Here is a 12,833-nt window from a genome sequence, read left to right as displayed (position 1 = left end):
CAGCATTCGCTTGAATTATTTACACGTTTCTTACATGGTTTAGCAAAGCAATTTACATGTTTTTTACAAAGGTAGATACTGTAAAAGTGCGTAAAATATTTTACAGGTTTTTACATGTTCTTCAAATGATCATTGTCGACAAAGACAATGTAAATCACTATTTACAGAACATTTACATGCTGTACTAAAAGCTGTAAATTTCCTGTAAATTTATTTTACAAAACCCTAACATGTAAATTGTAATTTACAAAGAATGTAAATCAATATTTACATGCTGTAAATTAAAATTGACATGTCCATGTAAATTTTCAACTTTTCCAGTGTACTGATGTTCTTGCTTACTGAATGTGCAGTTCCAGAAGATATTCACACCCAACACCCATCCATGGCCAGTCTTAAGAAATTCCAAATTAAGGTATCGGGAAGAGAGAGCTCTAATAGAGAAAAAAACCTCCATGTGGGGTATGAATCTTTTCTTGACGAAAACAATGTCTGAGAAATCATTAATTACAAAATAATGTGTAAGAAACATCTTACCTTTCAGAAAATTTTGTAATCTAGACTGTCTGGCTAGTTCATGTATTTGACAAGTTGACACTGGGCATTTTTGTAAATTCGTGCACTTCAACATCACATTACTATGTAGTAGCATTGGTCAACTAAAAACAGCATAATTTGGTTAATTAATATACACTGTACATTACTAGGTTGAAATATTGGTGCACATTGTAGCACACCAACAGATACAGAAACTATTGGCACCTGAATCATAACAAGTGAAAAATCGTGCACGACACATTTACATGTACATGTAACAGCCCTCCACCTCAGAACCATCACAAATATGATATGATATTTTTAAACTCTCTGAAATTTCAGATTATTCAAGATTAACATGCACATACATCATCTAGGGCAACCCTAAAACACTGAATCCGGAAACCCAAATCCAGAATCCGGAATCCGGAATCCGGAACCGGAAACCAGAATCCGGAATCCAGATATTATGAATGATGACAGAAATAATTCGCTTCAGCAATGTCTAATAAATAAATACGAGCAAAAATTATTTTGTTGTTATTTATTTTCTTGGCTTTACTTCAGCCACAAACTGTAATTGCTAAAAAACTATTGACTAGTTCTGAACAACCCTCAGCTACACATCTGGCCCAGTTGTTCAAAAGCTGGATAAAGCTATCCAGTGGGTACATCACTATCCAATCAGGGTTAGTGATTTTTCGGCTGGATAGAGTTACTCATAGCCTGCGAGCAGGCTCTAGTATCTGTGCCTGGTGTTTGAGTAGGCTAAATAGGTTTCTAGTGTTTTTCTGCATTGGCATGTGACCAAGTGCCTTCATGCGGCTTCGCTGCTCATGCCCCCAGCCCAAACAGAGCCTGCTCATAGGCTAAGTTACCCATCTTTTGTTCAACCTGGCCCTGGTGAGAGCCCGGTTCTTGTCTAGATCAAATTGCTCTGAGAAGACTGGTGAGCAGCACAATAAGAACAAGCTATTGCGGTGAGTTTCTGGTAGTCTTTTAGCATTTTTTAACAACGTGTGGTCTGATCTGTTAGCAAGCGAGAAGCAGACAGAAGTAAGCTAAGTGTGCAACATTTCTACAAATTGTTTTAATATGATGGCCGCCAAGAATATGAAATGCTGATTTGTCACAGTATCAGTGTGGAAATTGTGTTGATCTGGAATTGGTCTCGTATCTGTTGGAAAAATCAAATTTCATATTTAGACCAGCCAGGTTAGCCTATGGACTTCGAAAGTGGGGGGCGTGACCGTCAATGTACAGGGGGCTACCACTGACGGACATCCTGTTCTCTATGACATTTTCTATCTTGTTCAGTATCTACTAGGCATAAAGGATAAATTTATACCTCCGGTAAATTGAAGATCACTTATTAAACAAAATGGCAATTACCAGCAAGCTTATTTTAAACGCTCTCAGGGTGCTTGGAATAAAATTAAGACGCACTTTACTGAGATTGTCATAATCATAGCCCTCACTAGAAACAACGGTTGCACGATTTCAACAGACGGGGAATTTTTGTTTCAAAAAAGGTTAAGTTTGAGGTCCTTTTTACTTGGCAGCTTATTTTTTACAAGCGAAAAGCTAAGCAAAACAATTTTTGCGTATTTGAAGAGCTTGTTTTCTTTGATTTGCAGATTCCAGTTTCTGGTTTCTGGATTCCGGTTTTTGGTTCCGGATTCCAGGTTCCGGATTCTGGTTTACTGGGTTTCAGAGTTGCCCCATCTTTAACAGTGTGTTTGTTTCACATTCAGTTTACACATGGCTGTTATCCAGCATAGGCAGACTTACAAGTTTTCCTTCAAAAATATATTGCAACAACTACTGAATCTTTCATTACTTATTCTTGTGATGAAATGACACAAAATTGGGAAATTAAACGAGACTTACCTGTAAGTTGAAGTTTGATTGAGATTCTATCACGTGACATCAGAAGGCGAGAGATCACATGAGATAGCACGGCGCTTGCGCAAGTCATAATTAAAAGCCACGTACTGGGTGCATCAAAAGACCGTATGCAGGCTGGAAAAAGCCAAACTAGAAAAAGACAGGCTACCAAGTTGCCTAAGAGAGGGTGGGTGTGATAGTGGCGGGCATATGATCTCTCGCCTTCTGATGTCATGTGATAGAATCTCAATCAAACTTCAACTTGCAGGTAAGTCTCGTTTAATTTCCCAATTCTATCACATGACCAGAAGGCAGAGATCCCATGAGACTTTAAAGCGTTGATGCACCCATATGACATGCACTCAAACAGGAGGCATGAAATCCACACAAAAGCAAGAGATCGAGCATAAGCAATGATAAATATGTTTGTAATTTATGGTCTAACAGTATCAAAATAAGCGAAAATAGTACATGTGATATTCAAGGAACATTGCGACCTTTTCACTGGTCAAGGATAGCGGAAGCTAGTCTGTTTCCTTGAACAACAGGTTTATTATAATATTTGCGGAAGGTCTCGGAAGACTTCCAGCCTGCCTTAGCCATGATTTCATGGACAGGGACATCCTTTTCGTTTGCTTTAGAAACGGATGCTGACCTAGTGCTATGTGCTGTGAACACCTTGGTGTCAATCCCGCAAAGTCTAAGAGTTTCCTTGGTCCACGTTGAGATCGTGTCCCTAGATACAGTCCTATGGGGTCTAACATAACTAATAAACAATTTTGTTTCGTTTTTACGTAAGTTCTTGGTCTTGTAGCTATATGCTTTGAGACAAGCCAAAGGGCAAATTGAACCTGGCTGACTCATAGACAGCAATGGCAATCCTCGTATATGGGCTTCTGGGAGTAGTGGTCTTGATATGCTCAGCGACGTCAAAGGAATAATTATCCTCTTCCGTGGTAAGATGTTTTAGATCTAAGTAGTGTATCGATTGCCCTCGTTGGCTCGAAACTAATAAAATCAGCATAAGTACCTTGTGCGTTAATTCCTTTAAAGGCAATTTTTCATTAGGGTAGAAGGAAGATAAATGTTTCAAAACCTCTGAAACATCCCAAATTTTGTCACATAAAGGTTTGGGTCTACGCGATTCAAATACCCCTTTCACAAAGCGTGTAACAAGATGATGGCTACCAAAGCTTGTCCCCCCCGTCTATCATAACAATGGTAGATAATGCAGAGCGAGCAGTATTAAGGGTAGAGAAGCTAAGCCCTTGATTAAAAAACCCCCGAGAGAAATTGAGGGGTGTCGCTCAGTGGTGGTGAATAACAATTAATTTGTCTTTCAAGACAAAATGCCATCCATTTTTTAAGGTATGTGACATACTGTTTTTGAGTGCCTTTCCTCCAAGCTGCCATGAGAATGTCGGTAACGTCCTCTGGAAAGTTGTAACGGCTGAGGGATCCCCTGACACAGGACATACCATCAGATGAAGATTCCTGTGTAGGGGATGTGGGCCGCTGCGGGAGGGTGCTGCAGAAGATCTGGGCGTGGGCGCAGAATCCAGGGCTGGTCGCACAAATGTTGTAGGAGTACTGGAAACCACGTTTGGGTTGGCCAAAGCGGAGCAATTAGTACACCCTGTGCTCGGTCTAGACTGATCTTCTGAAGGCATCTTGGAAGGAAGCTAAAAGGTGGAAAGGCATAAAATTTATGCCCATTCCAATTCATGGTGAATGCGTCTACGTGTGCACTACTGGGATCCGCATGCCACGAGCAGTAACTACTGATCTGATAGTTTAAGCGACTTGCAAACAAGTCGAAATCGAGTCCGGGGTGGCGCAATAGGATCTCGTCAAAAGAGTGTTTGTTTAACATCCACTCGTAATTATCTGAAAACACGCGCGATTTCTCATCAGCCCTAGTGTCCAGCCTACCAGCTATGTGCACAGCTGAGAGCCAAATGTCTCGTGATATACACCATTCCCAAATTTGAACCGCTAGCTGATTAAGGTCTTTGGATTTTGAGCCCCCCATGTTGTTTATGTAAGCTAGGGCTGTGGTCTTGTCGATCTGAATTTGGATATGGCAGTTGTTCATATGGCTACAAAAACACTTTAACGCAAAAAAGGCTGCAAGTAATTCCAATATGTTTATATGATATCCAGCTTCCGAAGGGGTCCATCTCCCCCCCCCCCGTTTTCTGAGTGCCAAAAACCGCTCCCCAGCCCAATCTTGATGCGTCTGACTGAATTGTGATGCTGAGGTGGTCGTGGTGGATATCTCGTTTAGAGTTATGGCATTATCGCGCCACCACCGAATTTCTGTTAAAGCGGGAGGAGATAATTGCATTTTTCCCGCGTAATCACCCTTGCTTGCTATGAGTGCGAGATATTTATCCCGCTCAAGGTGGCGGTAGTGTAGTGGTCCGTACTGAGCACCGGGAAAATTGGACACCAGAATACCGATAACCTCTACAACCTGTCTAATTGTAGGCATTTCTGTTTGTAAGAGCGTAGCGCAGACAGACAGAATCCGTTGAACTTTATCCTCCGTAAGCGTAACTGCGGCATAGCAATAACTAGCAATAGAATCCAGTACAAACCCTAAGAAAATTAGTTTCTGGGAAGGTATGAAAACCGATTTCTCTGGATGGATATGAAACCCTAATTTGGTAAACAACGTGATGGTGTCAATGACATTTTTATAACATTCCGCGGAGGTGTCGCCTTGCAGATAAGAATCGTCGATATACCCTGAATTGAAATCTTCCATGCTCCGAAGTATAGCAAACACAGGCTTCAATAGTTTGATAACTATGCGCGGAGCACTAGCTAGGCCATTAGGCAAACAGGTATATTTGTAGAAAACACCGTCGAAATAGAACTTTAAGGATTTCTGGTGAGATGGGTGGATAGGAACGGTATAATACGCGTACTTTAAGTCCACCGATGCCATAAAACAACCTGGCCTCATCATGTTTACAGCGGCCTCTAGTGTATCCATTTTAAAATGATGGTAAGCTATAAATTCGTTAAACGCTTTGAGATTGAGAATGGTACAGTGTGTACCATATTTCTTCGGTCGTAAAAATATTGTGGAGATAAATTCCTCTGTTTCCTGTGCCGCCGGGATAATGACCCCTTTAGCAAGAAGTTTGGCAATTTCAGCTTTGACAATGGAATGCTGATGAGCGTTAAATACACTAGGTCTGCCATAAAGTTGCGTGGGTGCAACGTTGTTTTTAAATTCATTTTTAACTCCAGTAACAATCTGAAGAATAGAAGGGTCAGTCGTTATCGCTTCCCACTGCGGCCAAAAATTTTTGAGCTCTCCGGCGTGGAAACGTCTTTGTGAATTTATCAAGTTATGTACAATGTCAATAGACAAAGATGTGAGTTCTGCGTTACATACCTCAGGCACCTTCATTGGCGCTGGCTCGTTTCGCCGTCCTTTTTCTTTCTCGGCGGCTTTGAGAGGCGGCTTTTGCCTAAAAAATCAGAGGATTTTCCTCTAGGGTAGGGCCGAAATCTTCGCTGGCTCGAGCCATATGCTGAGCGCCCAACGCATTTATCACCACGGGAAGTCCCGGAATGTTGGGGGCGAACCTTTTTCGTCAACTTATCGGCCCCTGTGATATCCTTCGCGAGCTTTGACAAATCTCCAAACAGGTACTCTGAGGTGCCATCCACAGTGGACAGGTTGCAGAGGGCTGCATAGTCTTTATGCATCTCTTCCTTCATGGCCAGGCGTCGGGAGTGATTCACCTCATGGTTGTATTGAAGTGCCATTGCAACAGCATCGGTCAACAAAGTGATCACTTCTTTGTCTTGGCTGTATTTTCCTAGCGCCAAATCGGCGGCCTTTGTCATGGCTGTAATAGCGCCGATAAGAGTGTGCCCTTTTTGCGATCTTACATCTTGAGCTTTCATAGTAGGCGAAAGCTGGCTCCAGATTGAGGGGTTCACTTTCGGTGTTCGCGAGGCCTTGACATTCTCAGGACGAGGATATTTTTCAAGTCTGGCCTTGAGCTTCTCGTCCCCCATCTTTTCTGACAAAAGATTATTAAAAATAGCCATAGTCATCTGCATGATATAATGTTTTTGTTATTGTTTCCTGAAACCTTGAAATAAGAAACCATAAATGGAACTTACTGGACTTTTGGTTTGGCTTGAGACGGCAAAGTAGTGAGAGTGGTTTAGTTTTGCTGCCCCCCAGCTCAATCCCAAACACATTAAACTCATCCTTTGCTATATCTGTTTTGTTATTTCGCGTTGCAGTTAAAAATGGATTACACATGTTCTCTTGCACAATTAACCTTTCTTGTTGAATTTCAGAAAACCTATCAGAAAACCAGATAGAGGCAAATTGTTCACAAGTTTATATAATGATTTACATTAATTTACTTGAGTGTTCTTTCATTATTTACATAAATTTACATTGCTAAACAGTGGCAAAATACCTTCAATTTGCAAAGATCTTTCAAATAAAGTGTACAATCTTAGAATTGATTAATTATATTCATGGCCCTCATTTAGAGAAGGATAAATAGACTTTGTATTTGAAAGATCATTACTGTTCACTGTTAAATATAAATAAAGGACACGACCATTCAAGTGTCATTTATCTGTTGTTGTGGTTTCCTGATTCTGCACGTTGAGTAGTTCTTCTTGCTGCTCAATCTCTTCACAGAGGCAATAATGATTTCTTTCTTGGTGGATGCCAACTTCTTTTGGATGTTACCTAACTGCTCCGTATAAAATCTGATTGCTGACTCATCTGAAAATTTGGATACAAGGTTTTCAATCCTTTTGACTAAATCAGCTTTCTTCATGTTCTTTAGTTGAGATGCTACCTCCCTCTCTCCTTTAGTTACATATAAAGGAGTCAAGGGTAGGTCTACTCTCTGCTTTCCATTAATGAGCACTTCCTTGAATACCATTTCTCGGTTGGCAGGGGCTACTTCCGTGACATCCACAAGACTCGGGTCAAGAGCCTTGCTATCAACAGATGCATGCGATTTCTCATCAAACGGTCTGCTCAAATACTGTGGGTATATTGGGAGGGGAGTCAATGGAAGTTTATAGATTGAGGACATAATAAGAGAGTTGTAATGGACGACAGCATCTATTTTGAAACGAGCCCTTTTCTATAGTACTGCAGGAAACACAAGGCAAAGTTACTGTACTACAAAAGTTCCACTTCACTCTTCAAAATACACAGAATCCAATTTTGCAAAACAGGTTATTTACCTGACTTACTTACTATGTTAGTTAATTATTTTGAGCTAATTAATTGCATTTTAAATTTTCATTTTGTCTTGGAGATAAGGGTACGGGTAACCACGTGAAACAAAGAAACGATATTTTCTTTTGGCAGCGAACCCCGCATAACTGATAGGTTTAATCAATAACTATTCCAGTTACTGGCTATGTGTGATGCAGATTGTCTGTAATACATGTCGTTATTAATATCTACAATCCAGGAACAACAAAGTCACCTTTCGCGTCGCAGTGTTACTCGCCAAGCCACAATTTCTTTACTGAGATCCTCCCTCCTCCTGGATAACTGGGCGTCATCTTTGGGATCGTTCATGCCAAACCATGAGAATGTTGTACCACGCAGCTGAAGTATAAATCAATTGAAATAATGACCCTTAAGGAATAAAATTCTACAGAAATGTGTTTATTGACTGTGTTGTAATGTCATGCCCATTATGATTACAAACATTCACCTAGTCCTGCATCTCCATCAGGAAAATCCACTTGACAGAGGATTATCTATAATGGACCTGGGTCTACAACCACAACCAAACAAAATTTAGAAAAAAGTCATTTTACCTGACAGCCATGTTTGACATATTCTTGCAACAAGCTGCTGTGAATTAATACAATTTTATCACCATTGTATTTAGAAAAAATACCTTAGTAAGTTGGTCATGATTCCTAAATATTGTTAACCACTCTCTTGCAGTCATTGCTCCATTTTCCCAGCATTTTGAAGATTTGTTCACTTCTTCAAGTTGAGCATCAAGGCCTTCACCTTTAGATTGGTTTCCACTACTGCTCACAGATTCGTGTTTCTCAACGAAATTCTTGAAGTCCACAGGGTACAGGGTACGATCACATCTCTATGAGGGCAATAAAAAAGAAAATTTTGCAAACACATTAAAACAGTTATTTAAGTATTGCATTGAGCACCCTAATGATTTGTAAATCACTATGTTGTTGAAATAATTGTTCTTTTGTTTTAAAAAAAAATTAAAGCAGTTATATTTATGCGAACTTGATTTAAAAGTACAGAAACCCAAAGAGCAAACTCAGTAACATTCTTTTCCATGAGTGACATGAAGATTACAACTAATGAATGAAAATTTTTAGGCCAAAGAAACTTATATCAACAGCTATCAACATAGCAAGGGACTATCTTGTATCACATTTACCTATCATGTAACTCAATCAGCCGGTATTTGGAAGTGAAGGGCTTGAAACTGAACAGAGGAGCAAATCCTGACTGACCAGTCTTAACATAGGCACTGTTGTTTCTTCTGATGCCAACATGGTACATTCTAATTGATCCAATGTAGCGCCAAGTTTGCTCAAACAAGTAGTGGTAGTTGTGGCATTTGACGCCTGGTAACCACTCATAATATGAGTGGAAAGAAGTTGCCTCTGTCAGTGAATGACTACGTATATTATACGTAGTCATTCACTGACAGAGGCAACTTCTTTCCCATTCTGTCCCGTACATACGGCAAGAGCAATTCGCACCAGTTTCCTTTCTCCATGACATTAAGCATGGTCATATAATGATGGTGGTTCTTGGCTCCCCTTGCATAGTTGAGGGCACTTTCAGATATAAAACCAAGTTCTTTTGCCAAGCTGCTAATGAAGACATCCATGTTCATCTCCACATGGAGAGGCCCGATTCGCAAAACAACCCAGTCGAACTCTCTAACACAAGCAACACTTTCTTCACCATTGTGGCATGCATTCAAGTGCTCATTCCATTCTTTTCCATAGAAGGAAACATTTTCAGCACCAGAGCCCTCCTTCTGGCCGCACTCAACACAAATCAATGTGTCCTCTAAAATACTGACTGCAATAAGATAAGGAAGACCATCCATTGTAACTGTTAACCACTCCCGGAAATTAGGTCCATGAAATCCATACCGAGTTACACGTGTAGTCTGACCAACCCGGCGCAGCACTTCAGTAACTGTTTTATGTGAGTTAGGATTCACAAAAACAGGATCAGAAACAGAAATTCTCGCAGCACCAGGTTGGTGGTTGGATGGGACATGGCTCCATTCAATCAAACTCTCTTCATGCACTTTTTTTTAGCTCAGGTTGCACATCGAAATCACCAACACTCATGACAACCTAATTTTTTTTTAATCTATACAAATACTTTTTTACTGGCTCCACAAGTGCCGTACCTAGGACATCTTCACCAATTAGCTTTCTCTCCGCTGCTTTTAGATCCACCCTGCTTTCTTTGTTTACACACTTCCGTTTCTGTTTTGGCATAACAGTTTTACAGTTTGGACACACCCGGCTATTTTCTCTGATGTTAATTTCCTCCACTCGCAAATCAACATCATCCTTGAATGTTCCCCCTTCGGTAATCTGCTCTGAGACTACATCCTTCAAACATTCCTGAATCATGAGTTTGTTCTGAAACAAAACGAATAGGCAATCATAATCTAAATAAGTTTGGAAATTTTTTTGTGTTCCAAAGAAATCATTCAGGTATGAGTGGACTGAAAGCTCCTGAAAACAATTTTTATTTTTATTTTTTCCGTGTGTTATGATTGCTCACAGGAAAATGAACATTGCATAAATAATTCTTACTGGTTTCTTTTGTTTATCGTAGAAAATGCACAGTACATGAAGCATGTTTTTTTTGGACAATAACATGTGATCCACAAGAATCACACAACAACCAGTTTTAAAATGGCACTTGACGTTACATCTATGGTAGTGATAATATGTTCCGATGATAATAAATCATACCTCTCTTCTGAGAAGCTCCTGCATCTCATCTGAGAATTGGAGTCCCAGCTGAAGCTTGTCATGTAACATCTTGTCATCTTTAGCTTTGTTCAGATTGTCCTGCCAGCACCTAAAATCAAATTGTTTTTGGAATAATATTTTTAAAAAAGGATAACGAAAAAACCTTTTCAGTCAGCATTTAAAATTCAATATCTGCATGGAGATAAAAAGCCATACTTTAAAGGAGACAAAAGGCTTACAATCTGCACTGTCACAGCTAAGAGCTGAGAGCTTGTCCATGTTAAATAAAATAATAATTTTATTTAACAAAACTCATAATAACAACATCAATTATTGTTGTTATCATGAGTTTGCTTTTTTCCTATGAGCATAGAAGTAAGGGAAAAGAAATGGAATGCATGAAAAATAAAAGAAGAAATGTAATGCTTATTTGCTTCTCTTATGGTCAAAGGTGCCATTTAACACTATCTAACAGAAAATAAAAGGAGCTTTTCTTTTGTAAGCTAGTGGACCATACCCTAGCCCACAGCCAGTGATATAATTTATTATGAATGAAAATTGTCATTACAATGTACCTGGGAACCAGATCACTTCTAATTTGTTGGGAACCCTGGGAGTTGACTTCGGCCTGGCATACACTGGTCACTACGCTCACCCTTGACTTCTGACCCACTTTCACTTTCCATTTACGCTGGACAATCTGCTCATTGTCAATTGCCACCATGCAGTCACTAGGAGGAAATTCTTTTTGGTCTGACGCAAGGTCTCTGGTCCACAACTTCAAAGTAGAGTAGGACCAACCAGGAAGGGCCTTTCCAAACATGTTAACTACCAGCTTTGAATTGCTGATAGCAAGAAGGCTAATGTTATTCATAAAACTAGATGGCCCAACAAATGTCATACCATGGATATGGTATAAGTGTTCCACGGCTAAACAACGTTGAAAATAGTTCTTCTCTTTGGAAGCTAGTCCCTCTATGATTGATTTAATGATAGAGTTGCGCCGTGAAAACCACTCTTCTGCATCAAAATTCTGCAACATTTCTAGCTCTTTGTACGTCTGGGCAAAGGAGTGGCAGTCCACCTGCAGCTTCGGTTTCTGCTCATGAATAATTCGTTGAACAATATTGGCCTGCATATCCTCAGGTACCTTAGCTATGCAGTCACCCAGCTCATCCTCCTGAAGAACATAAACTCCCGTGAGGCTGTTCAGCAGAAGTCCCAACAGCTGTGCCTTAGGAATGACAGAGCATAGCTCCTGAAAAATAGCACACTGGTCTTTGTAGGGTACCTTGGTGATACAGTCGCTAATTGTATCCATAGACATGCAGTAAACTCTAGGAGGCATTTGATCATCCTCGTGTTCTGAGGCCGAGTCTGTGTCACTGCCATGTAAATGTTTGCCTTCCGTCTTCGCCAGCTCACTCTCTTCTTCTCTTTGAGAGCCTGCCTCGAGCCACTTGGCATTTACAGGTGGCGCAGTAATCACTGTGTGGAGACCAAAATTTCGCTTCTTGTGAAGACTTGAACTTTCCTGCCAAATAGTCCTTTTTGCTGCATTTAACTCTGCGTTTCATGCAAATAAATCTGAGGTGCACATTCGGTGAATCCACCAACACAGAGACCTTCCAAATTTGTCTAACTTCGTCCGCGTACTTAGCGACGTCTTCTTTCCTCTCCTTTCCCTTTGTTTTTTCTCCACAAATTCGGCAAAGTGCCTCAAGCATTCGAATATGCTCTTCCGTGTACTTACGAGAGAAAAATAGAAAACAGCTGTCATAAATATGAAGGAAAGATGCATTATTCAAGCCCTATAACAACAGCGGTTCAGGTACACTTGTAAGGCCTCAAATTCAAAAAGAGTTTACAAAATATCGGCGTTGTTTACAACCGTGGAATTTGGCATGATGAAACTTTAACACCACTAGAACCAGTAAAAAATATACACAGCTCAATGAAAAATACGCAAATACTAGAAAATAACGCGCACTCTTTACTAACCTTAATATTTGACCACAAAATCGCGTCTACATTGTCGCTTAACGCCAAAAAAACTCAATGATTAGAGGGCAGTTCACGTTCTCCCACTACCAAAATGGCCGCTTATTCTCGTTCTCAACGTTTGGTCGCAAAAAGTCCCGCATAATGCTGGCTAGGCTCTATGCGAGACTGGAAACAACATGTTTTCTTTGTTCCCATGAAAGGTCCGCCATTTTCCCTGCTAACAATAGCTTCGTGACGTCACGGCTGTCCTAATATATCGGGATATTCCGGACTGCCTACAGTGACTTTCCTTGTCGTTTAAAGGTGAATAGAGATAAACTTGCGTTGATTAATCGTCTATGGAAGTGACGATGACGATTACCGTTAATTCATTCACGAAAATAGATCAACTTGAC

General features: G+C 40.3%; 2 protein-coding genes and 1 pseudogene across 2 annotated transcripts; all 3 read right to left on the bottom strand.

Moving 5' to 3' along the window:
• Positions 1-2,697: 2,697 nt before the first annotated feature.
• LOC149106349 (uncharacterized) lies at positions 2,698-5,425 on the bottom strand (annotated as a pseudogene).
• Positions 5,426-5,839: 414 nt separating this feature from the next.
• LOC149106348 (uncharacterized) lies at positions 5,840-6,498 on the bottom strand. The gene has a single exon (XM_089297354.1). It carries the CDS (start codon positions 6,496-6,498, stop codon positions 5,845-5,847), a length of 654 nt encoding a protein of 217 aa, XP_089153480.1. The 3' UTR covers positions 5,840-5,844.
• Positions 6,499-7,747: 1,249 nt separating this feature from the next.
• LOC149106347 (uncharacterized) lies at positions 7,748-11,994 on the bottom strand. Its single transcript, XM_089297266.1, has 4 exons — positions 11,965-11,994; positions 8,416-8,549; positions 8,260-8,338; positions 7,748-8,044 (listed from the first exon to the last, which is right to left on the bottom strand). Exons 1-4 carry the CDS (start codon positions 11,992-11,994, stop codon positions 7,916-7,918), a joined length of 372 nt encoding a protein of 123 aa, XP_089153392.1. The 3' UTR covers positions 7,748-7,915.
• Positions 11,995-12,833: the final 839 nt, after the last annotated feature.

This window comes from Orbicella faveolata, unplaced genomic scaffold (assembly GCF_042242905.1).
Source record: "Orbicella faveolata isolate gen_17 unplaced genomic scaffold, um_ofav_v1 contig_3, whole genome shotgun sequence".
Lineage (NCBI taxonomy): Eukaryota > Metazoa > Cnidaria > Anthozoa > Scleractinia > Merulinidae > Orbicella > Orbicella faveolata.
The sequence above is the reverse complement of the archived record's forward strand: the minus strand, read 5'-3'. Positions and strand labels throughout refer to the sequence as shown.

What these genes read in the sequence shown, in the direction of transcription:
- LOC149106348 (XM_089297354.1), bottom strand. Translation starts at nt 6,498, where the DNA reads ATGGCTATTTTTAATAATCTTTTGTCAGAAAAGATGGGGGACGAGAAG.
- LOC149106347 (XM_089297266.1), bottom strand. Translation starts at nt 11,994, where the DNA reads ATGCAGCAAAAAGGACTATTTGGCAGGAAA. An exon ending in AAGGACTATTTGGCAGGAAA is followed by an intron (nt 8,550 to 11,964) that starts GTTCAAGTCTTC and finishes TTGCCCTCATAG; the next exon opens with AGATGTGATCGTACCCTGTA. An exon ending in GAAGTGAACAAATCTTCAAA is followed by an intron (nt 8,339 to 8,415) that starts ATGCTGGGAAAA and finishes TTACTAAGGTAT; the next exon opens with TTTTTCTAAATACAATGGTG.